The sequence below is a fragment of the Camponotus floridanus genome, unplaced genomic scaffold (assembly GCF_003227725.1).
Source record: "Camponotus floridanus strain SB8 unplaced genomic scaffold, Cflo_v7.5 scaffold58, whole genome shotgun sequence".
NCBI lineage: Eukaryota > Metazoa > Arthropoda > Insecta > Hymenoptera > Formicidae > Camponotus > Camponotus floridanus.
In genome coordinates, this window is record NW_020229747.1 from 1,108,816 (window position 1) to 1,134,232 (window position 25,417).

The window sequence follows — 25,417 nt, forward strand, 5'->3', positions numbered from 1 at the left end:
TTTGCCAACTCTCCGACCTTCTGGTTCGCCGCCATGGAGAGGCATTATTTACAACGAAGTCTCTGGTAGACAATGCCGGGTAGCCGCGGCCATCTTTCGTTCCTTTTCTGTTCCCTATATGCAACAGCATCTGCCACGATTGTCCCTTCAGAAGGCTCCTTCTCTCTCCTTCTCTTTCTCTATAAAAAAATAAATGGTATACTTCTATCGAATAGTATACTCTCTTAATGCAAACTAGTAAATTTTAATTTTATTCATTCATGTTTGATAGTTTAGGAATTGAAAGAGGGTGTCTAAGATTCTACGTTGTAAAGAAAATTATTCTTTCTTTTTTTTTCGACTATCGCATCAACAGCAGTCTATATGATTACGTTACAGTAGCTTTTTGGATTACAAATAATTAGAAAAAATTTAATAAATTAACTTTTAAATATATTGGTAAATAATAGATCACGCTTTTATCTAAACGGATTTATATTTGATAGTGAAAAAAATATTACTTTTTCTAAAGTTTTGAAATTAATAAAAAAAATATTAAAATGATTTTAAAAATGATTTATTAAAATGATTTTAATAAATGATACTAGATTTACTTGTAACATTTAATAACTTTTATCGTATCGTATATGATATATTTTGTAGGATTTCCAATTAAATTTTTATTAATAAAAGATCAATTCCATCGTTATGTTAACAAGCGAGGCAGCAATAATGACGCATTTCGTACATCGATATTTAAATGTAAACCGCGCTCCTAATTAATCATCGAAATAAAATGGCGATTTGAATTATAAGTAGTTGGACGATAATTTGTATTCCGAAGCAGAAAGAGAGAGAAAAAAGAAGATCAAATGTAAAAAAAGAAAAAAAATATTCTCTTTTGCACTTTGAAAGGCAAAGAAACAGGATGGAATGACGTTGCCCATCCCTTCGACGGGTCGGAATAGATCTTGTCGGAATAGATCCTCCATGAACGTCCATTAAGCATGCTCTGCGAGGAGGCCGCGAATTACAAGAACGTAAAGTGCTATGCATATTCATAGCGAGTGCTCCGACGCAGGCATATTACGCATATGTACATAAAATATTCGTTACGAATATCCATTAAATCTCTGCCGTGCTTCCTCTTCAATGCATATAATAATAATCATCGAGCTATCACGTTGGTCGTTACATTCTATTATTCAATCATCAAAAATTGTCAATCTTTTCGCTGCGAAATATTCAGATGACACCAAATCTCTCTCTTTCTCTATTTTTTTTTTAATTTTATAACCGTATTATTTTATAACAACGAATCTATAATTCTGTTTAAACTCGGTAAATCTTTCAAAATTGATGATTCGAAACGCCGATAAAAAATTTGAGTAATTCGACTGTCGAATCATCGCGACTGGATCTTGTCTTGCATCGATCATTCTGGGAGAGCAAGAGGCCGCTGAACGTAACGGCGATCGCCGGGTCAACGCGCCCAACTTTTTCCCGACTTTATGAGCAAAAGGAACATGTCCGCGTTGCCGCGGCATCAGAGGGCCTCCGCTGGTGGGTCCAGCGGTCGCGGCACCAAAACAAGAAGGTACCGACATTTTCTTGCGCACCGACATACATTGGTAACGCGTGCTTCTGTCACCCTCTCGGCGGCCATCTGCTGCGTCTAGCGGTCTTATCGTTAGCGAATGGAAAAACGAAAAGCGGAAAAAAGGAAATATCCTTCTTCTGCGATTTCAACTGGCGCTCAACAGATAACTAGTTCTTATTATACGAGGTACACTTGAATGTATTTTTTTTTTGCGTGTGCGATGTTAACCGTAATTAACGCGAGCTTTTCGATAAAATCCCGCTAAATCGTTACCTGTGATTTTTTGATGAGATGAGAATCTTTGATATTTTTAATTTTATTAATCTCGAAGTTCATAATTGAAAATTTTTCTGAAAGAGTTCCAAGTTCCTTCCGAACGATTATTTTCTCTCACTTGCACTCTCGTTTAGCCAAACACCCTGTATATACCAGCTCAAGATGAACGCGTCTGCCGGTCTTACCGCTTTCGCAACCACCCCAATAAAAACTTCTCTAGTCTCGTCTCTTGTGCACTTATCTCCCTTTACCTTTCTCTTTCTCTCCTCAGTCCCTCGTGGAGCAGGCGCGTTTGACATTTGACAGAACAAAAGACTATCGACCAGGCTCGTTCAAAGCCTTCCTCTTCCCTCAAAAATAGACTCGCGCGATCCTCCCCTTCGCGTCCTGTCCTTCGTCTTCTTCCCGAGACAATCCTTCTTTCTTCTTGCACTTCTCCTTCGAACGTTTGTACGTTTGTACGCTCGCCAATCTCTCGTTGACGAGAGGAAAGGGTTGAGGAGAAACCGGAGGGATGCCTTTCCTGACCAACGGGCTATCCTGCGTGCACATCCAACGAGCCATCGTGTACAAATTACCGAAAATTGGTCCACTTTTTGAGCCACTCGGGTACCTTTCGATGACCGCCGCATAGTTCCTCCCAATCGTCCTTCATCCAGGAGACGTGTTTTTTATCGGCGTAGTTTTTATCGAGCAGCAACACGATGCTTCCCTCCGGGTGCGACATTTTTTGTCATCGGATCATTTTCAGTAGTTTAACACTAGTTTCAAAATCCTAGAAAATTGGGACGCGAATAATTTGCTGAAAGTTGACATCTAATTCGGATATTCGGTTTCGTCTAAAAAGAATTTTATATTTCCTTTAGAAATAACTTTCAATTTGCATCATTTTTGATTTGGAAGATTTTGTAAAATTAATTTAAAGAAAGTTAACATTTTTTAAATATTTTTTTTTAGTTCAAAATTTGTAAAAGAAATGTTTTGAAAATATTAAAATTTTCTTAGATACATATCTAATTCAATCAAAACATTTCTTTGCCGATATTATTTGGATATTTTTCGTTGCATCTTTCATTATTCGTAACATCTGAACGATCTTGCGTGTGACTTAACGATGCTTAGCTAATTAACGTAAAATTCGATTGGTCATGTGCCTGTCTCCTGACAGTCTGCGAATTTTGTGACAACCTGTTACTTTCAGCCAGGTTAAATGAACAAGGTTAAATGAAAGCTGACAAATGCTTGTAAATGATTAATCGATCATGCAATTTGTTAAATGTAAGAATAAATATACAGAAAATATAATTTTTGATATCTTGATTTGATGGTTGAATCTTTCAATTCGAAAATATGATTGCATAATCTAAAATTATATTACATCTTTAGAACATTTCGAAAAGTAAATAAAATATTAAAACATTAAAATATTTAAAAAATTCCCCCATGTATTTTAACAAAATAACAGTATATTTATTTTATTAAAGTACAAGGGAAATATTTATAATATTTATCCGCGCGATTCCTGCCGAATGCATCGACCGTGCGAGTTATCTCTGCCGTCAACGAGAAGGAAACACAACGAGATACTCATTTCGAACAAAGCCAAAGGCGGATCGGCGGAGAATCGGAAGACACGGACGCCAATCGCTTATATTTCGTGCCAAAAAAAGGAGAAACGGGCCTCCGCGCGCACCTGCCGCGCGGCCCCGCAAGAGAGGGTCCTCTCCTCGCCGGAGAAAATACACACGAATACACGGCCCGAAACTTCTTACTTCGTCCGACTCTCTTGCGAGTCGAGTCCACGCGAGTGTGCGCATGTAAATGCGGGGAGGTGATATTTCGGGGCCCGTCGGGGCCCGGGGGACCGACGGCCATTGTATATCCGCGCTCGCGCGCGCGAGCGCCTGCTCATTAAATATTAACGAGAGTCTCAATTTCTTCATTTCGTTGATGAGTCGCCGCGCGCCATCCGAGAGAGAGAGAGAGAGAGAAAGAGAGAGGGAGAGGACCCGCATATAGATTGAAAATTAACTTATATGAGCGCCGACAAAATATATACGGCATGCGGTGCACTTATACGACTCGAGAGGCCTACAATTTACACGAGGACTCGCTATGTTGGTATAACCCCTAAGTAGAACCCTCGCTCTCTCTTCCTCCTGCCAACTTTTCCTCCTATTCCTGCTTCTTCTTCCTTCTCTTCGTCATCATCGTCGTCGTATCTTCCTTTCGGCTTATCCGCCTCTAACTCGAACGCACGAACGTGAAATCCTTAAATACCTAATTTGATGCTAATTACGACTCGCACTTGCGCCTCGTGAAAGAGCAGCGAGTGTGTGTGGCGAGAAGATTCGGTCCAAGTCTATTCGGAAGATGGTGCACGGTGATGGAGGATGTCGTTAGGTTGAATTTCTTCGATTTTAAATGAAGAAATTTTACATGTTAACGCGAAATTCGCGAATCTAAGGACTTACGACATTTACGATTGACACACATATTCGATCCACAAATATAAAATTTAATAAATCCAAATTAAATTTTAAGAGTCATAAGCATTTGGGAATTTTTTAGTGCCAAGATTAAAGTAATATTAAAATTCGCAAAAGTCCCGATCAGATTTTAGCTTGATTAGAACAACTTTGAACTTACCTCTTTTGTCTTAAAAATTACAACTTATCTTTTCGTGATCTAGTCGTCGGAGAAAGTGATGAATTAGAGAGGAGAGCAAGAGTTGCGTCCGAGTCGAGAGACGTACGTAACTATTTATTATGCGATAATAGTTGCAACTCGAATGTAGCACATTAATTTGCCTATAGAGATGGAAATAATTGCTTCGCTCTTTAACATGTACACTTAATCATCGCTATGCTACATATACCTAACGTGCGACCTATCCGATTCCTTTTCTCTGTCGGACATCACGTGACAAGATAAAAGGTGCTTGTAAAATATTTTATGATTTACACTTATTCCAAGTGACAAAAGTAATTGTGATAAACGGATTGGTTTATAAATTTAAAAAAATCAACGCGTGTCTTCTGTAATGTTTGAAGACATCCTGTAATCTCTCTCGACTTATTAATTTAATTTTTTTTTACATGATTGATAGAGTTGCATTGCCATGATATTCACACACTACATTTCAAATTTTCGTAAAACCTCACGTATTACTCAGCCCTTCATTTTAGATTTAAAGAATTGATTAGTTTATAAAAGCTTATCTTTTATCAATGGTCGAATAGAAATTAAGTGAAAGGACTGGAAAATTTAGCGTCGTTGACTTGAAGACTTTGTGAAAATAGATGATCCTCCAATATTTCCAAGATTTCAAATATTTTGATATTGGAAAAATATTAAATCTACAATATAGTTTCCTATGGCATTTTATATATGCTTGAGAGTTCAATTTAACTAAGCTTCGCGAATTCGCAACGATCTGGCCCTTATTCGCAATCGTGTATACATGTTCGCGTCAAACACATGTATTGTGTTGTATTTGTGTGCGTGCGCCTCGACTGCTCGAATTCAAAGGTGACAATTTGAGAGGGAACACGAATGCAAGAATATATAACGCGCGAAAGGATCGATCAGAATCTCTCCCAATAATTCGCGAAAATTCGGAAACCATGTTTTTGCAAAAATATATCATGCCCTTTGAATTCCAGCAGCTCGTTAAAAAATTTCTTTCTTAGCTACGTTTTGGCACGAGCAGAGGAACGCCGTTTTTCATTTCAAAAACTTTGATACATTTAAATATAAAAATCGCAGACTCGTCTAAATTTTTATCGAGCTTCGTATGATTTGATGATTCGATTATCAGATCCAAATCCTTGCCTGCGATCTCCATCTTTTAGCAATGATAAAATTCCAAAACTATATTTCCAACTTTACTTTATTTCATATTTAATATAGGAATCATTATCGACACATTATGCGTAGTCATAATCGCGTATTTAATATATATTTAATAAACTTTGGCCGATCGACACAACACGAAGCCGATAAAGAAATTAGTGGCGTACAAAGTTTCGTGAAGAATCAACGAGGACAAATTAAATAATTTCGCTACGTGATTGCACATGTATGTCGTCCACATGGGTGAGCTGTTCGCGTGTGTCTCAAATAATCATACCCAATAATCATATTTAATAGATCTGAATCTTTAATATATATTTCGTGTTGTGTGTATCATACAATTTAAATAATACGCAAACAAAGAGCTTTCCCAAAAACACTGATAGATTGCTAGAAATATATTTGCAAGTATTTTAAAAATATTCGGATCTTCGTAAGGGATCTTTTTATTTTTCTTGTTCTCTAAAAATTTTCAATTTCTCTTGGAGTACGTGAGATTGGTAATGTGAGATGTTTAGAAATGCTGAAATATGTTGTCAATAGTACACATCTTTCTGGAACACCCCCCGCATGTCGAGGCTTCGTCAATAATTATCGATTAATCGCTAACGATACACTCTCTTTTTGCATACGTACCTAGATTACGCTCTTACTATCTTCGTCTAGTAATCTTTGGTAATTCGGATGTGCGTGGAACTATGATTATTATCACTGATTACTTAAACATAATCGTCTCTACCAGATTAGGCTGTTTGGAAAAGTCCTCCAGCGAGTCACTTTTTCTTCATCAAGTCCAGTGACATGTCCCTCTGTAAATCTCGGAGAAAAAGCCGAATGTTTAATCGATTTCACGCAAAGTTTATTTCACACAAAACATCGGCCTTCGCGAAATTTCAGACAACTGTTTTCAAAAACAGTAAGGAACACGTTAAACTATTCAGATCGCTGTCACAATACGTCATCAACAGTCAGCCACCGTTCATCGGCGAGATCTTAAAAAAAAAAAAAGAAAACTATGATGGATGCACGTGTCATTCGCTCTTCGGTCGATTTTCGAGGAAGCGCGATAATCCCTCATCCGAGATGGCTGGAGAGACTGCTGTAAGTGTCCTCGTCCATTTCAAGCTGTCGTCAGTACAGGTCGGAGAAGGAGACCTGAGAGGAGACGCCCGAGTGCAGATGATGAAGGGCGTGCAGCTCCTCCATGGAAGTCGAGGGCATGCTGTTACTGTCGCCGAGGATGCTGGCGGCCGGGCCGACGTTGGGAGAATTGCCGGTGCTGGATGACACCGGCGTCCCGGAACAGCCGACGTTGCTGCCGGCGTTGCTGCCATCCTGTCGCATCAGATTCCGTCGCCATTTCGCTCGTGCGTTTTGAAACCACACCTGAACAATGAAAAATCGAAGAGAGACTCGAACTGTTAATTATTGAATAATCATTCGTCAAGAATTAGCGAAGAGACGAGTAATTTATTATGTAAAATCAAAGACGACGTTGATTAGTTTCATCACACGAGAGAAAAATTGTCAGTAAAAAGAAGAAACGGAACGTCAGAGATGCTAAATTACTTTCTTAGCTATTCCATTTTGCGAAATGTAAATTGAAAGGAAAATTATTTACCTGGAGGACTCTCTTGGACAGGCCGGTCTTCTGCGCGAGCTGCTTGAGATCCTTAGCATCCGGGTTTTGATTTATCGCGAAATAATTCTTCATGGTTCGCAATTGATGATGCTTGAAACTGGTGCGCATACGCTTCGTACGCTGGCTCTGGTGCACCGGTCCAGGAGAACCCACGGATGCGTCGTAAGCGGTCAGCGATTCCATCGACGAGGATAGTTCCGTGGGATGCAGCAGTTCTGCAATCGCGACATCCACTAGAAAATGTCTTTTACTCGCGTTAGATCATCTCACATATTTCCTCGAGATTTCTACCGCGAGATCGTTCGACACGTAACAGACAACAAGATGCTGGATGACGTAAGCTTCACGATTATCACAAGCTTTTAAGATCTGGATTTTTAAAACATGAAACCTAAAAATCATTGAAACTCTTGGAATTTAAAAATTTTTGGGATTATATTTTAAAAACCTGGAATTTTTCGATTATTGAATGCAAATCGTTTATTTTAATGAATACTCTTTCCATCCATAAATATAAAAATCCCCCGTTATCTGTATATTTCGTCTTCTTTAACGTTCAATGTATCGATTGAATGGGCGGTTGAAAAAGAATTTTAATTTTAATTTCCAGGAACTTGAGAAGTCGACCTCTTCTTTTCGTAGCGCGCGATCTCTCTCCGATCTTTTCGATCTCGCGAACATAACTGTGCTTTCCCGATCACCTCCGGGGAAAAAAGGAAATGAACGAAATCGGTGTCGTTTACCTCGACAAGAAAAGATTCCAAAGACACTGCGGTCACTCGCGAAAACGGTTTTTCTATCTCGCCTCTTCTCTCTCGCCCCCATTCGCGATATTTCTTTCTCTCCTTCTCCCTTTTGGCGAACCGGCGAATCGCGGTTCGTTGGGAATGGAAGTTCGGAACAATAAACAGTAATGGCGCATACGTGCTCGGGGATTTACTTCTGGGATCCCTTCTCGCGCCCTCTCCCCCTCGTCCACCCCGTTCGTCGACTGGAACCCGTTCTTCTTCCGATTGAATTCAATGGTTACCCTCGTCGTCTTATTTATTGGATACGTTCCTTCGCTCCGCCGGCGTGCAACAACCGCAACTGCGCACACAACGCACGTCCTCTTTCCTGCGATCGGTTTCTTTTACTTTTTTTTTTTATTTTCCTTCCCCATAATTCAGATAAATTCGTACACGGTGATATAACCGCTAATTGATCAATTAAGAGCGCTTCTTCTTCTACATAGAATCGAAGACTCGACGCGATAAATATTTTTTCATGCTCTTTCGAAAATATATCCTCGGCTTATAAAACAAACCATCCAGGAAAAGGTGAAAAAATTTAAAACCAATCCAATCGTTTCCAAAAAAAGCTAGGCTTGACAGGCTTCTCTCTCTCTCGGCGTGAATCGCGAATCGAATCGAATCGGAATTAGAATTTTTCCGGCGCGGTCCTTCCGATTCTCGGCGGGGCCTTTCTGTCTCCGGCAGAAAGAGGAACGGGCCCCGGCGGACAGTGACAGATAGGTATCGGCACCGGGAGATGCATCGATTGGCCGATCTGCCCGGAAAAGAATGCTGCTGCGGCCAATGCGTGGCCACCGCCAGCAGAATGGCCGGTCGGAGCACTATAATGCCGCCTGTGAGTTTCTTGCCGTGTCTGTGCGGCAGCGGGGACCCCTCTTTCTCTCTATCGCACACTCTTGTTTCTTCGTCGAGAAGCCTGTAGTCCTCAGCCTCGGCAATTTTGGCTTCTAACTCGCCCTGACAAATTGTAATCTCATTCTTAAACCGCTAAATCCGCCCACCCTCTCTTCCCCCGATCTCTGATGTCGGGGACTTCTCAGGATTCGTGTCGACCTTCCCTCACGAGGAAGGACATCTTCCTGAGGCTCTGATTTTAAGACAAAGAAATGTCAAATATATTTTATCGGGAGAGAATAAGCAAATCCTTTCTTCATCGTTACAAGAGATGCTATATCGATTGAAATATTTAATATAACTATTTGATTTTATCGTGTCATGTTGAGCAAATCGAACTTATATTAAATATGAAAAATGTATAAAGAATATATATGTTTCTTTTCAAAATTTATTCAAGAATAATTTATCTTCATTTTGTCTTCTTTGATTTTATAAAATTTATCATCAAAAGTTGAAGACAATCAGAGTATTATTTTTCTATTTGTGTGTTGGAGAACGGGAGTGTCTCTGTCATCAGTCTCACTCTCAGTCGCGGAATAGCTCTCATCTCGTCGGCGTGTCTCCCTTTGGCGCAAAAACTGTCCCAATTATATATAAAGATAATAAAACCGAGAGAGAGAAGGAGGGAGAGATCTTTCTCTTGAGACCGAACGTTCCCAGCCGCACCCGAAGCTGCGCACGCAGGACATGGTGGACAATTTTATGGCTGTTGGTCGTAAATTCCGGCCGGTAGTCTACGGGTAGAATGATCCTCGCCCTCGTCGATTATAAAATAACTGGGAATCGCGCGTGTACCGGTTTGCGGCCATCTCTTTGGCTCGCGTCCACGCCGAAACGATCGTAAAACCGGCGGGAATCGCATCGAGATGATACGATATGAGGGTGCCAGTTGACAAATGACACAAGCCGAGCGAACATAAGCTCGGTGAGATCGTCGTGTCGCCGATTTTCCTCGACTAAGCGGCCGCGGGTTGTGCCGTCAAAGTCGCGACGATTGACTTTACGATTTATATGAATCTGTTCTGGGAAAGTATCCTCGTGCTATGATCTTAAAATTATCTGCAATTTTTATCGAACGATGCAGCAACTCTTGTTTATTATTCACCTTAAAGGGTAAGACAATTAAAAAGAAAAATTAAGATACAGGATAAATTTAAAATGCAGGAAAAATTAAAATACAGGAAAAATTAAGATACAGGGTAAATTTGAAATATAGAAAAAATTAAAACACAGGATAAATTTAAAATACAGGATAAATTTATAAATACAGGATGAATTTAAAATACAGGAAAAATTTAAAGTACAGGGAAAATTAAGATACAGAATAAAATTAAAATACCGGAAAAATTAAAATGCAGGATGAAAACAAAAAAATTAAAACATAGGATGCGACCTCCTTGAGACGATGATATTTGACATACTAAGGACACGCATATTAAATCACTGAGGGAATAAAACATGTGCGTAGCGCGCGAGAATTCATCAAAGAATCCCGCTGGCTGCATGTCGAATGCTCCAGTTAACGAGCCGAATAATCGCGGACGAAATGAAATAACATCTGCGATTCTTGAGGGCTCGAGCAAATATTTGCGCAAAGGAGAACGCCATTACGTCTCCCTCTCTTCATAACTCGGTAAATAATGCAATTCCGCCGATTAACTCGTTTGCTGTAGCATGGGACGGAGAGAAAGCGTGAACAAACGAAAGAAAGAAGCGGGTGGTCTTGTTTGCACTTTCCGGGAGTACGAAAAGCGGATGTCTAGGAGTCTGGGAACCCGTCTTATCAGAAGAGGAGGAAAACAGTGGCAAGAAAATCGTTCACGATCGTACAAGATCGCGGGAACATACATTGGCTTGACTCACCGAGCGCGCCAGCGGCCAGTCTCATTGTGACGGGGAGCTCGGAACCGGCGACCTCCGACAGCTTCCGCTTCCGCGGCCGGCCCTTCTGCACGGTCCCGGAAGTGGCTATCGGGCTCTGCTCGTAGTACGCCGGAAGCGGCGACACCCCCGGCGAGCCGAGGTCCTCGATGCCGCCGGCAGCACCCCCGTAATCCCCGGCGCAGCACAGCAGCTCGTAGTGTGGTCTTGGGAGCGACGTTGCAGTTGTCAGTCGTCAAGCTCTCTGTCAAGTAGTCGATAGACGACCTGACCTCCGCGTTATACGTCGAGTATCGATGAACGAGTTCGACTCGCGTGAACGTTAGATTCCGTGGGTCCCAACATTCGACGATGCGTTTCGTTCTCTTAACACTCTATGTTTATATCCACGACTATTTTATCATTTGTTTGCGCCGCTTAATTTTATAAGTATTATATCTCTCTCGATCTCTCTTTAATTTCCTTAAATCGTGACACATTTTTTTCCCCTTTCGCCGATCTCTTATTCTCGCATCCCACGGTATCTGCCGTCACAATTGTCTTCTCGGAACCCGAGACTCGAATCCATCCATTCCAATGACTGTCATTAAGCGACTCGACGACTGTCATTAGCACGGACGGGATGGGAGAGAGGAAGGAACGACTCGGCGCGACAAAAGCGCCTCGTGCTCCTGTCAACCTCGTCATCGAACTCGTTGATAACAAGGAGAGACGCGGCCTTTGAAGGATAGTAATGATCAGACGCTCCTGTTTCTCACCTACCTACAATACACGAGTCCGTCCCGCTGACCGAAATGGTCGCCTTTGTTCAGTGGGGTGCCGCACGAGGCGCAAGTAAAACACGCCACATGATACACCAGATCGCGCGCCCGCATCACGAGCTCCGAAGCGGAGATGCCGGCCCGACATCGCGAGCATCGCGACACCGCGAATAATCTGCGATCAGAAAATCCACTAGTTAAAAGATGTACATGTGTCGTCTTTCAATGTCCCAAAAATTGAAAATTCCAAACATAAATAAAATTAATATCAGCTTCTTACACTGCTACATCAATCTAATGACAATTTAATTGGGCTTAAAAACTGGAAGTATCTTTTGTCATCTTTTCTTAAATTTTTGCCGAAATTTAAATCAGAAATAATCTGCGAATAAAAATTCCAATAGTTAAAAAAATGCATGCATTTTATCAAAATCTTTCCGAAAAATTAAAAATTCTAAACGTGTTAAATTAATATCAACCTCTATCAATTATATCAATCTAATGACAATTTAACTATAATTAAAAATTGAGACATTTTCCTTTATAATTTTCTCAAATTTTTGCTATAATTTAAATCAGAGAAATCACTGAGGAACAAGATATATGTGTACGTGTTTGGGAATTTAATAATGCATTATCCGATTTGTGCGAGTGTTTGCGAATGTATTATGCGAATTCCGCTTGAGAAGTGAATTTCGTAAGCGATCGAAGCGGACCGTTCACCATTCGCGTAGACGGAAACAAAGGGCTCGCGTTGTTGCATATTGCATGGACGACGGCTGTTGAATTCCTCCCCTGTTCGCTCTAACGAACTCGCTTCTCAGCCTTTCATTCTACCCTCGTCCTGAAATACCGAACGTCATCGCGTAAATCCGCGCGTGCATTATTCCACATGATATTTATTTATTTATTTATTCACAATTATTTGAGTTATATACTTTTGGCCTTTTTCCAAAATCTCTATGTCCCTAAAAATTATTAAACTTTTCCGATTATAAAATTTCAATGTTAATTTTTCAATACTAAAAATCTTTGGGGAATTTTGATTTGTTAATATTTTGTATTTATTTTTATTTATTTATTTATATTAATTTTTCAAATTAATTAATAACTGTATAAATAAAATATAAAAATTCCCAGATTTTTTAAAATTGATTTTATTTTTCAAAAATCTCTTTTATATCTTCCAGCAAAATAATCTTTCTTTCGGACGTGATTTCGCATGCTAACCTATAGTAATCTTCCTTGCAGTAGATGTTGCCGTCCCTGGCGAAGCAGGTGAGCTCGGCGGCCAGGGGGACCCGACAGTGACAGCAGCGCAGGCAGCCGCAGTGCCATGCGCGATCGGCCGCCCTTAGATACCAGCGTTCGGCGATCTCCCTTCCGCAGCCTCCGCAACCGAGGACACCCTCCGAGGAGCCGCCCCCGCCGCTCCCGCCGCCGCCACCACCGCCGCCGCCACCGCCGCCTTCGTTCGCGTCGATCTGCCGACTGTTTGCTCCCCCGCCGTCCCCCGGCGGAGGTGTAGCGCTCCCGCAGCCGACTTCCTTCAGCATTTCCCTGGACGCGACCCGCTACGACGCATACCGCTGCATTCTGCAAACGGCGCCCATCGCCAACTTTTATGAGCTTATTACGTCTGGATGCGATTTGAAGAATTAGTTTCGTAGAAACGTCTATAAATTTCGAGTTTAAGGCAAGTTTCTCCAGACAATATTCAATATACGTTCTTTGTTTTAGGCAATTTGTGTAATTTGTGACAAAATTTGAGACAGATTTGTTTCTAATTTTACACGATACAGGAAACATACTTGAGGAATTAAAATATGCCAGGATCTATACACACATGATAGTACAGCATGTAAAATTATTTCTGCCTTAAATTCTATCATGAATTATAAATTGCCTAAATAATTCAATCTCTTTTATTGGATCGATCATTGATCTATAGGCTTTAGAAGCCATTGACTTTAGAATTTTTGACGTCATAAACGTCAACGTATTATAAAATTGATTGTTTGACGTTTGTATAAAACCCTGGATTTTTCTTTCTGCTATTGAAAGAATAAAACTCGAGGATCTGAGACTTTAGAATCCTTAAGAATCATGATTAATGTAGAGGCGTTCAGAACACGCTGCCCAGGTGAATAAAGCTGATGAACGAACAATTCGTTATCAGCGATCTGTTAATGAACGGTTTTCTCTCGATTTTCTGATCTTCGCGATTTCGCGAATCAACGCGATGTCTCTCGTCTAGATAATCATCTTGAGGGAAAGGAAGTAGCAAGAAACTTTTCATGAAAATTAAATTTTAACAGATCTGGATCTATTCTTGAAAATCGTTGATCTTTAAAATCAATCAAATGTGCACAAAGTAGATTTAAATTGAAACACACGTACAAAACATGTCCTTTCACAATCTCCCAGCAATGTCGAATACCGGAAACATCGTCTCAAGTATTATTCGCGTGCAACGCAACGCCGATCACAACAACACGATTCATCGATGTTAATTAATCCTTGGAAATAGCATTGTTCCAGGTGAAAAGCAAAATGCATGCGGATTTGCATCGCGGCGGCGTTATGTCTGCAATAGCTCGCGGAAAGAGAGATATTTTTTTTTCTGATATTATCGCGTTGCCATATTTCCATAAAATCGATTCGCGATCCCTCGATAACAGAATCTCCGCAGCGAGAAATGCACGCGTGGTTACGTCAGCGAAATTGCATTTGCACCGAAAGCATTAGCGGAATATCCAGATTAACGGATCAAATGTATATATTTGATCAAATTGCAGTAATATTGAAGTATCGTGTTTATTTGGAAATTACATCATTGTCGAATTTCTAAATTTCTCCGTTATCTAAATTATTACATGAAAGTAAATAAATTATTTTATATGAAATTATATGAAATTATATTTTATATTACATGAAAATTTTTCTTTTGAAAAATTTAAATATTCTACAATTAAATTGTTTGCGCATATATTTTTAATATAAAAAAAAAATACATGATTAAACTGCACAAATTTTATTAACGCTCTGCTTTGTATATATGTTTTAATAATTGACTGTGTTTTTGAAGCGAATGCAATTTTTGTCGACAATTTTTTAAGCATGATTTTTGACATCTTAGTAAAGAATCTTTACTTTTTTCATCTCTGACAAAGTAAGACAAACCAAGTGAACACACTCCGAGACTAATGTTACTTTGAGATCGCTTTAACTCACCTGAAATCGGTTAAATCGCCGGAGACGCGACGGCGAATTTCGCTGCTGATCGTCTCTCGTTTCTCGCTTGTCGACGACGAAGCTCTCGCGGTCAAATTTATTCCCGCTTGGCTATTTCCATCTAAATCGCGGTCACCTTGGACTCGCCGGCTTTTCCAGAACACGCGGCGCGGTTCCAACGCCGGATATTCCGACGGTCTCGGCTGCCTCAGACTGACCAGGCAGTTGTTGCGGTCATCAATCATGCTCTGGACAAGAGAAAAGCCGCGAAAGTGCAAGGAGAATAATTTCTCTCAACGAAATTTCGGTTCATCGTTTCGTGATAATTCGCGCCGCGAAAAGTGCTCGTGCAATCGCAGCAAGATTTTATCTATTCATGTAATTTACATATTTTGAATTTAAAAAATTTAACTGTGCACTCGCGAACTGACTGCTCAGAAAAAATTGAACAATCAAATTATATAATTTAATTTATCGATTAATTTAAAATAAGAGCTAATGATTTTTCTCATATTCAATTCTTTTAACTTTTATGATTTGATTGAAAAATTTTGTGAATGATATTAACTAATTATAAATTGAAGAATTCTAAATTTATTAGAAAAAGAATAAGTTTTTTGATTGAAGGAGAGTTGAGTAAGATCTTTGGATCTCTAATGCGGTTAGGCAAGAAAGAGATCGGGGTGGTCGCCAATATCTAAAGTGACATGTTGGCTAACTCATCTTTTACAAAAAGATATGGTTTGAATCACGGTTGCGGTTAGCAAAATCCACAAAACTTTCGTCACAAATTCGTGCCAATAATAAATTGAATGCGTTACACATCAACTTGGAATTTTTTCGCGTTATTTTTTTCATATAAAAATATTAAAAATTTACTATAAATAAAAAGTATTACATTAACAAATAGATCCTGAAATTTTTGAAGTCTTTTTTGACGATTAAAAGATGCATATAATTTCAGACAGGACGTTAGATTTTTAGATTTTTAAATTCTTAGATTATGAGGTATATCTTTAGACTTTTGCAGATTTTGTTAATTGTTAAAATCCTTGGATTTTTGAATCATTTCTTCTTGGAAATTAAACGGATCCTTAGAGATGTTTGATTATTTACGAAAATTAAGCCATCATCTTGATCGCGAGCCGTCGGATAATTGTATCTCTCGCACAATTCTGATTCCATTTACACTAACCAGTTCATTTTCTTCTTCTAAAGCACCGCATCCTCGTTAGGTCCTTTGATCCCTTCGAGACACACCGATTCTTCCTTTCTTCGAATCTTAAGATGCGAAACATGAGCATAACACTAATCACCGTTTCGAGTTTACCCTATCACAAATTGGAGCACCCTCTTACACTTCCTTTACAATCAACAGATTCATCCGCAGATAAATCCAGAGTTGGTGAGTCGAAGGATTCACGAATGACGGGATAAGAAACTTTTGAGCCAGAAGGACGCGGATTCGCGAACGCGAGAGACTGGGAGAGAATTTCCAGGCGGAAATCACGCGCGAAAAGTCGCGGGCGGAAAACTGGTCGCGCCGGAAACGTCCGCGAGCGGGAAACTCGCGAAAGAGCCGTCGTCGGCCGGAGAAGGAAGTTCGAAGGACGCGGACTCGCGATGGAAGCTGCTCCCCGTCGGCATAATATTACGATCCTGGAGAGAACGGCCACCCGGGGCCAGGGGCGGACGTCACCACGGCAGGGTAGCGGGGTTGGTGCGATCCCCTCATGCTGCGATCTCGCCGGGCGCGGACGGGGTGGGGTTTTCGAGGGGTGCAGAGACGTCGGGACGCCCGGCGTCTGCGCGCTGCGCCGGCGCCTTTGCGGCTTTCCCCATTGTCTCCCTTTCTCTCTCCTTCCCTCTCCTTGTCCTTTTCGCGGGAAAATAGTTCGCTCTGTCTGTCTTTCAGCGATGGTTGTCGTCCGCGTTCCTGATATTGGTGATAATGTTGTTTGTTCAGGTATCGCCGCGTTTCCCTCTAGGATTTCTCTTGAAACATATTGTCTTGTAATTTATGATCCCCCCTCTTCTTTCTCTCTTTGTATCGTTTAGAATCTACTTTATCTCATCTCAATTTTATCTTCGTAGATTATCATCCATTAGGGATTACGTAATTATTGTTATTTTGAACCTGAAATAATTCAGAGATTCCAACTTGCTGTCGAATTTAAAACTTCAAATATTGAAGATTAATTGAGAGGAAAATCAAGTTTTTCTTTTTAATTTGCAGATATTTTCGATGATGTAATTTTTGCGAAAAGAAAATTAATTAAAATCTCTCTGAAAAAATCTGCTTCGTGTGAAATTACCAAGAGAGGCTCGTGTAACAACTTTATTCAATTATTGTTTAATTTTCCACTCCATTTCCTTCCGGTGACATCATCGATTTCGCGTGCTTCCGGAAGCGTTCCAAACTGCGCTCGAGCGACATTCATTATTCATGATTAGCCGCGACGTCTCGGTCGCAAAGCGCTCGCTCACATTTCACTCTCAATTAATTTGCAATCGGGGTATCCCAATGGGAAGAGCTCCCGGGAAGAGAAATGACGTGACACGCGAGTGGTTAGTCACGCGTCAGTCACGCGTACAGGTACAAATTATAACTTAAACGACGCCAGCTGTGGCGAAAAACGTGTTCCCGCGGCGATTTTAATATCGCCACCAATTTGTCACTCTGTCTCCTCGGGAACAGTCGACTGGAGTCGTTCTCCTAACAAGAGTTCGCTATCCCTCGCTTGGAATCACATCGAGAATTTGCATCTTTGAATATTTTTATTATGCGTGGAAACTCGCGTGTTGCAAATTTTGCAAGATACCACGAAATTCTTTAATTCCGCAGCCTTTAAATATCGGGAAACTACTGAAAATATTTAAAATTCTGAGGTACTTGAAAACTTGACAATTTTAAATTTCAGATTGAATTTTAAGTTTTAGAATTTAAATACCTTGAAATTTTCCCATACAATCTAACAAATATAATAGTTTGTGATTCGCGAGTCTGATGTATTTTCGTTCTCGCCTTTTAATTACGACTGAAGAAAAGACTGGTGACAGTCGGGGATAGATTGTTCGACCAGTTCTTCCGGATTTGCCTGATTGATGCGTTCACACTCGATCGACTATATTTGGCCGAGAACGACAGCGAAAGCAGTTTGACGCAAAGACACGCGCTTGAGGCGAAAATTCATCGCGACGGAATCCGTGCGACAGAATCCTTTCGCTCCTGATGTCTCATTAGGCTTATTAACAGCGGGTGGGCGATCAAGCTGGCGCTAGAAATCGAACCTTCTATTAACGCGCGAGTTGTTAATCTTGACGCGTCTCCACCGGTGGGTTCCAAGACTCGCGAGGTTCTTAATTCTTTAAACAATTAATTAATCACGATAATTTGGAATAACATTTTAATTTCAATCGGCAATCATTACACCCGCTGCGTAAAATTAATTGGAAATTAAAAGCTTCCTCCAAATGATGCTCCAAAAATGAAATCTGTCGGTTCTCATTATGACATAATCTGTGAGCAAGTGTATTTTTCAATACTGGTGAAAAGTTTGCCGAGAATTGCGTTCTACTTGGGGATTATTGATTGAATCAGATCCGATCTAATTCAATCGCATGTACAATTCCGAGTCAAGCCAACGCGAATGGAGCGCGCGCATAAGAAAGCTGTCATTGCGACGAAGGAGGAGGATGCTGTCATATCGATCAGAGACTTTCTGGAGGGACAGACGGCTGGAAACGATACTAACGAAGAAGATGAAGAAGAAGCGACGGCGGTGGCAGCAGCGACCAAGCCTCGTCGGCTTATCTCCCGCTCTCGCTTCTTCTTCCTCTCGCGCTTCTCTCTCTCTCTCTCTCTTTCATTCTCTCTCTCTCTCCCTCCTCGCGGGGTAGATGAGGGTAAGCAGCCTCCGTCGAGGCGCAGCCCTCCGACGTCCGCTCGATATAAACTCGCCTGGTGTTGGCCAATAGCGATCACGAAACGACGAGAAAGCCGTTGCCCGATTGGACCGAGTCGCGCCGACATCAGGGACGATGGGGAGAGCCGGATGGAGAGATGGAAATACGCTCTCCCGCCAGCATCACTCGCGGATTCTGCCGAGAATGGGAGTCATCTGGTGGATGCTGACAGCAACTGGCGCTGCCCGGTGCACGGATCCGTCGTGTCTTTTTCTCTCGTCTCGTCTTCAGGGCGAAACGTCAGAAGGGCACGTCGTGTTACGAATGAATGAATGAATCGAGGACATGTGTGCGAGCCGAGGGCTGCTTCCACCGGCTCTAGTTGGCCCTAGAACGGAAGGCAAAATCTCTCGATCGAACGTGGAAACGTTCCCTCTTCCAGTCACAACTGTCGCGATCGTTGTTTCCGCAAAATTCTGCCATCAAACGTTTAGCACTAATATTAACATGATCCTCAATCACAGCTGACTGTACTCAGCGTTGCAAAGACTATCGGACGATTATGATAATTAATTCATACAGAAATGATTCAGCATTTGTTCGGACGTCACTATGCATCTCCATCCTTCTACTCGACCTAACGTTAAGCCAATTCCACCTAAGAGTTGCGAGGAGAGTCTTGCTAAAGAGGTTGCCGCGTCACCGCGGGATCCTCGGCATCATCGATCACGGCGGATAGATGACACCGGATGTGGACTAGCGCGACCAGCGAAATGGTAATCGACCGTCGCGTTGGCGCTCTAGAGATGGCTAGTCGCTAGAAGACGGGAACGGAACGGTACCCCGTTAGGTTCTCCCCGTTTCAGAGACCGAACAAAAGTGGGTCTTCCTTCCCCCTCGCCGCGCGCCGACCACGGAAAGTAATTCAAGACACCTGGCGAAGAATGGTTTTAACGGATCCTCGGCTCGCGGCCTCCACGGGAGCGTTTATGAGCGCGTGGTCCCGCGACGAGACGCGGGGGCGGCTCTTCCCCTCTCCCCCCTGGCCTCTTCCCTAATTGCATTATGCAAAATACGACGCGCTCTCGCCGCGTTATCTCCCGGCTCGCGTAAAGACTGAATAAGTGCGAGGGTATAACGGTTAATTTCCGCGTTTTATCGCGACGTCTATCCGCACGGGGCCGGCAGGATGCCGGGCTCTCTTCCACCTGTGAATTTTTTTTCGCCCGTTTACGTATGGCTCTGCACGCACGCGTGAAAGGACGATGCGCGTAAACGCCGGAGGAGGAGGATAAACGGAACGCGCGTACACTGCCCTCGGAAATTTCGCGGCGCATCCTTCGAGCGATCAAACCTGGGTGCGAACTTGCTTCCCAGTTACGCCTGGATGTTTCAATTGGCCCCTTGTATATCGCGATTATTCCCTGGCAGGATAGACTCGAATTTCGAATCTCTCCCTCGAGGAAAATTGTTCAAATATCCTTGATACACGGGTGATTTTTGATCGGTTTAGGGCGTCGCTGATGAACTTGGGGTTAACTTGTCTAGTATCTTACAATAGATAATGGTGACATTATCTAATGAGAATAATATAATTGTAAGTACATCAGAGACACTTGCCATCCATCTGATTTTCTTCCATCGCCTCGTTTCCCCAGGTATTGTTTTCCTTCCAAGTATCTTTGGTTATCTGGGATCTATTCTTAGTTTCGCGTCCTCACACAAGCGCTCGCTCGTTCCCCGGTTCTGCGAGAGCCTCGCTTTCTCAGAAGGTAAGAGCGAAGGAGGAAAAAGAAGAGGAGGAAGAGGAAGGACGCGGCGAGGAGGACGAGTGCGTGCGCATGAAGTGTATTTATGCGCGGCACCGTCACGTGGGTAAGGATCGTAGATTGCGAGCGGGGCCCCGGCGTCGTGTGCGTGTCGGTGAATGAGGCTGACGTGGATAAATGGCACGTTTCCCCGCGGGAGACGAGCGCCCAGGCGATCTTCCGGGCTCGGTGCAACAGCCGATCGGGAAGCGTCGCGAGGACGAGAGAAGGAGGAGGAGGAGAACGACGACGACGACGACGACGACGACGCTCCTCCACGACTGGCCTCGCAAAAAGCAGCGCCGCTTGTCGTCCGGGTAATTGACGATCGCGAGAACATGCGCGCCCGTAAAAAGGATCCGCCTTTGGCCGCCTCGCTCTTACGCGGAACCTTGTCAGCTCGGGGACCCCGCGACTGTCACGCGGACGGTTCCGGTAGCTGCCACGGCCTTCCGGAGACCTAATCCTCCGGATTCTCCTGTCAATCACCGGGACTTCATATAAACTACTGTTAGCTTTTTTTCGAATCGCATCTCGAAACGTTCCCAACGATAGAGATAAATGAGTATCTTTCGAATCTTATACACGATACAAAGATACACTATAGAAAATAAGAATTAAATAAATAAATTGAATGAAATTATAGCCGATATGAATGAAATCGCGTTAACTTTGTCCCATTGTTCGCGTAACTCATTCGCGCACGTGAGGGGAGGCGAGAGCGAGAGAGGAGAAGGAGGTAGGTCAGACCCGAGGCAGCTAAGAAGGGTTATCTGATTGGGAGCGCGCGAATATCTTCTCCGGCTTCCGGCGCCCAACCCGTGATTACCGCGTCGATTGTCTGCAAATGGAAGCTGAAAAACGCATCTCACACTCGGTAAAGGCGAACGGTGCGCACGTCAACGTCGACGAGGGATGCTCGGATGCCCGCGGATCCCACGGTACCTCGATGCACAGTCTCGGCTCTTCGCTTTGTCGTTATTAACGTTCCGGCTTCGAGCAGAGAGAGAGAGAGAGAGAAGCTACGATTGAAATAAAAGCGTCAATTTTATTATTTCACTGCGAGCGTATCGATAGCCTTTGATACGAAGGGGCGATAGACAAAAGCGTCTTGCTTTGAGCGAGAATAATGCAATCTATATCTTCTTGTTATTGAAAACGTAGCAACGATTTTCAATGATTTTAACATGCTTTTGCTCCTACTTCAATCGCCTAAAAATGAAAAATTCTGCTAATTAAATTACTTTGAATCCTATCCGACATTATCGTGATAGCAGACGGATTTTTATCGGCCATACCTTTGACGGAAATAAAAGGGGGGGGGGGACTTTAAATCGGAGAAATCGCTCTCGCCAACAATGCTACCGGTCGCCATCTTCGATCAGAGACGCGCGCGTTCTGTATTTCTACACACGAATAATTATACAGTGCATGTAAGATTCATGAGAGATCCGCAGATACGAGCGTTCGGCCAGGCAATAAAAACGACACGAACGAGCAGAGAGCGAGAGAGAGAGAGAGAGAGGAGAGCAGGGAAAAAAAGAGAGACAGAAGGAAAGGCATCCGCCGACTCTAGAATGATTCCTTTCCCGAATCGCACTTCCTTCTGTTTAAGTGAGCAAGCGGATACCCGGCATTATTCGTCTAATATGAAACGAGACGCCTCATATAACATCGTCTAGTTTGTGTCCGGAACGCACTCGGGTTTTGTGATTCAAGTTCACACCGATTCGCGTGATACTCTGGCACACCGGTTCGTGATTAACGTTATTACATAAACAACATGGGTGTGAGAGTTTCGCAGATGAATGAAAGATTGCGGCAATTGTTGCTCTTATCGATAAATGACAGATCGTGCGTCGCGTCATCTGCAAGTAAGAAAATCTTCTAAAGATAGCAAATATTTTTATTCAATGAGAAATTTGAATTTAATTGAGATCCAGCGATAGAAGATGCATAAATTATAGTGTCCAATTTTTCCACAAGATAAATCTCAAATTGATATATTGTTAATCTCCATTTTTCTTAAGAATCTCTCTGCTAAAATTTCTTGCTTAATATGATGATTTGATACAGAGATAATCATCTGCGAATACAAAAATCTTAAAAATAGCGAATATTTTTATTCATTGAGAAATTTGATTTTAATTGAGATCCAGCGATAGAAGATATATAAATTATACTGTTTAATTTTTTCAAAAGATATAAATCTCGAAGTGATATATTCTTAATTTCTATCTTCGATTCTTAAGAATCTCTGCTAAAATTTCTTGTTTAATATGACGATTTGATACAGAGATATAATCATCTCCAAGTACAAAAATCTTAGAAATAGTCAATATTTTGTATGAGAAATCTGATTTTAATTGCGATTTAATGATAGAAGATATAAATTATAATGTCTCTGATTCTTCCCCAAGATATAAATTTCGAATTGATACATTCCTAATCTCCGTCCTCGATTCTTAAGAACCTCTGCTAAAATTTCTTACCTAAAATATGATGATTTCACCTAGATATATCATTACCCCATTTTATTGCTCGATCAAACCGCTACACTTTTATCAAAAGCATCTCGATCGCGAAAAATCAGAGACGGAATCAATCGTCACCGTCACCACGGGAGATAATATCGCATAATCGTGCATCGTCCGGGAGTATGAATGGGTTAACCGGAACGGTCATTCTAATACACTCGGCCGTTAACCCGCGGGCCGCAGGTTCTCCCCCTCTCGCCCCGTAATTTACGTATTTGTTCTTGGAGCTTGTAAATCTCTCGCGCGGGGCCTTCCGCGGCAGATGAGGCGGAGGCGCTTGCCGCGGACCTCGCCAGCCAATATGGATAGGAATGCGTGACGTTACCATAATATTAATAGTTTATTTACCGAGGCCCATACGTCACACGCGCGGGTCTCGGTCGGTCCCGGGATCGAACCCCGGTGTGTATTAGTTAACGTCCGTTGCTCTCTTGCTCCGGGCGACTATCACTAAATATTCCTCTTCGCGAGGACGCTGACAGGCGCTTAGACGCTCGCGAATACATACGCGCCGGTGATTCGTACGTGTGTTCGACGGTTAATATTGATGGCGGGATGCAGAAATGAGTTAAACGATGCGAGGAGCGCATCTCGCCAAAGTAAATAACTCGCTCGCTCGTCTACCCTCGCCGTTATTTACATCGTCGAGGGTAATCGAGACTGAGCTTTCGCGCGGTATCTCGAGGGCACGAGGGGGTGCAGCTGCTTTAGATTCTCTTCCCTTATCGGTGACAACGTTTTACCTCTCTGCCAAATCCGTTTCCGACAATCGCGATGAAGCTGTTTGCAATTTTATGCAGAAAATTATATAAAATTCTGATACGGAAATTGTAAGCTGGATACGTTTGATTGAAATATTTATATCGTAACGTCTAATAATGTGCGAATTTTCTTCACTTTCCGAACTTTGATCCTTGCGGATTCTCTCGTCTGGGAATCTCGATCGAACTTTGAATCGTTAATCATCAGAACCGTGTATAGGCCGTGTATTGTCTCTCGCTTGCCTCCCTCCTCTTTCTCTCATTCAATCTTCACGGCCGTACAAAAACCCACAAAACCGTCGTAACAACCTAATATTCAAAACGGCGCGCTGCGACATTAATAGACGCGTCTCCATAAATCACGGCGCGCTTTGGGCGAAAAAAGGTCGCGAAAAAGAGCGAGTAAATCCATCCCCGGCCGGGTTCGAACACGACGTCGAGATGGGAAGGAAGGAGGAGGATGGGAGAGGTGGAGAAGACGGGCAAGGGGATGAGGAAAGTAAATTGAAATAATTCTTAGCGAGAGAGGAGAATAGCCGTCGGGCAGTCCAAAGTGGAATCGGACGGGCTGGCAGGAGGAGTGCTTTAAACGCGCGAGAGGAGGCGAGCAATGGAATAGGCCTCGTGACGATGTAGCCGTAAATCGAGGCGAGTTGATGGCGCATTGATTGCCTCGCATCTCATCACGTCGGCTTGGAAAGCACAGGCCGGCCACAAGCGCTATTCCTAGTCATTCCAGTGCCATGTTTACTCGGCACTTTTGCGCGGCGCAATCCTTCCTCTCTCGCTCTTCCTTCGTGATCTTGGCTCCTGTCTATCTCGTATATGGCTCTTTCCCTCTTCTCTCCCCCCCCCTCCTCCACCTTCCCCTTTTCTACGATTTAGAACTCTGAAAGACGCGAGGAAGAAATGTCATGACAGTTATAATAATCTCGATGAATTGAAAAGCTTTTACGAACAAAATTTCTCGATAAAATCGACGAATCCCACATCGTCTGCTTTAATTTTGGATCTGAGAATTTGTCAAAAATAATGTAAAATTACACAGGACTGCGAAAAAGGAGGTAAAAAAATTTTTTTTAAGATGCAATAGTGATTTTTGACGTAATTTTGTGCGCTGAATCTGAATCTGGCCGGCGAATTTGCGTAGCACGTCAGATTTTTGAGTTATTTGTAGTTGAATAATCTAAAAATCGCTATTTTGGCCAATTTTATGAATTTATTGTGAGTAAACCAAATTTTTTGAAATATTTCTGTCAATGGCATCGTATAGTGCTCACTTTTATCTTTCGAATTCCCTTTTGATTACAGCCGCACGATTTTTTTTCGATCAGATATACAAGTTATAAGACTGGTCATGCATAGGGATCCAATAAGTCATTCTAAATTAACCGTGCCACCTTTCTATCTCACTACGAGTCAAAATTAGGATAAAAATATATATTTTTAAATACCTTCTGTCACCTTTTGAAATTAAAAATGGCGC

At 42.2% G+C, this 25,417-nt stretch overlaps 1 protein-coding gene across 1 annotated transcript; it reads right to left on the reverse strand.

Annotated features, from left to right (window-relative positions):
* Positions 1–4,596: 4,596 nt before the first annotated feature.
* Positions 4,597–16,891, reverse strand: LOC105258228 (LIM/homeobox protein Lhx9). Its single transcript, XM_011269361.3, has 7 exons — positions 16,115–16,891; positions 14,920–15,167; positions 12,916–13,281; positions 11,687–11,860; positions 10,907–11,130; positions 7,332–7,567; positions 4,597–7,096 (listed from the first exon to the last, which is right to left on the reverse strand). The coding sequence occupies exons 3-7, from the start codon at positions 13,239–13,241 to the stop codon at positions 6,842–6,844; spliced, it is 1,215 nt and encodes a 404-aa protein (XP_011267663.2). The 5' UTR covers positions 13,242–13,281; positions 14,920–15,167; positions 16,115–16,891; the 3' UTR covers positions 4,597–6,841.
* Positions 16,892–25,417: the final 8,526 nt, after the last annotated feature.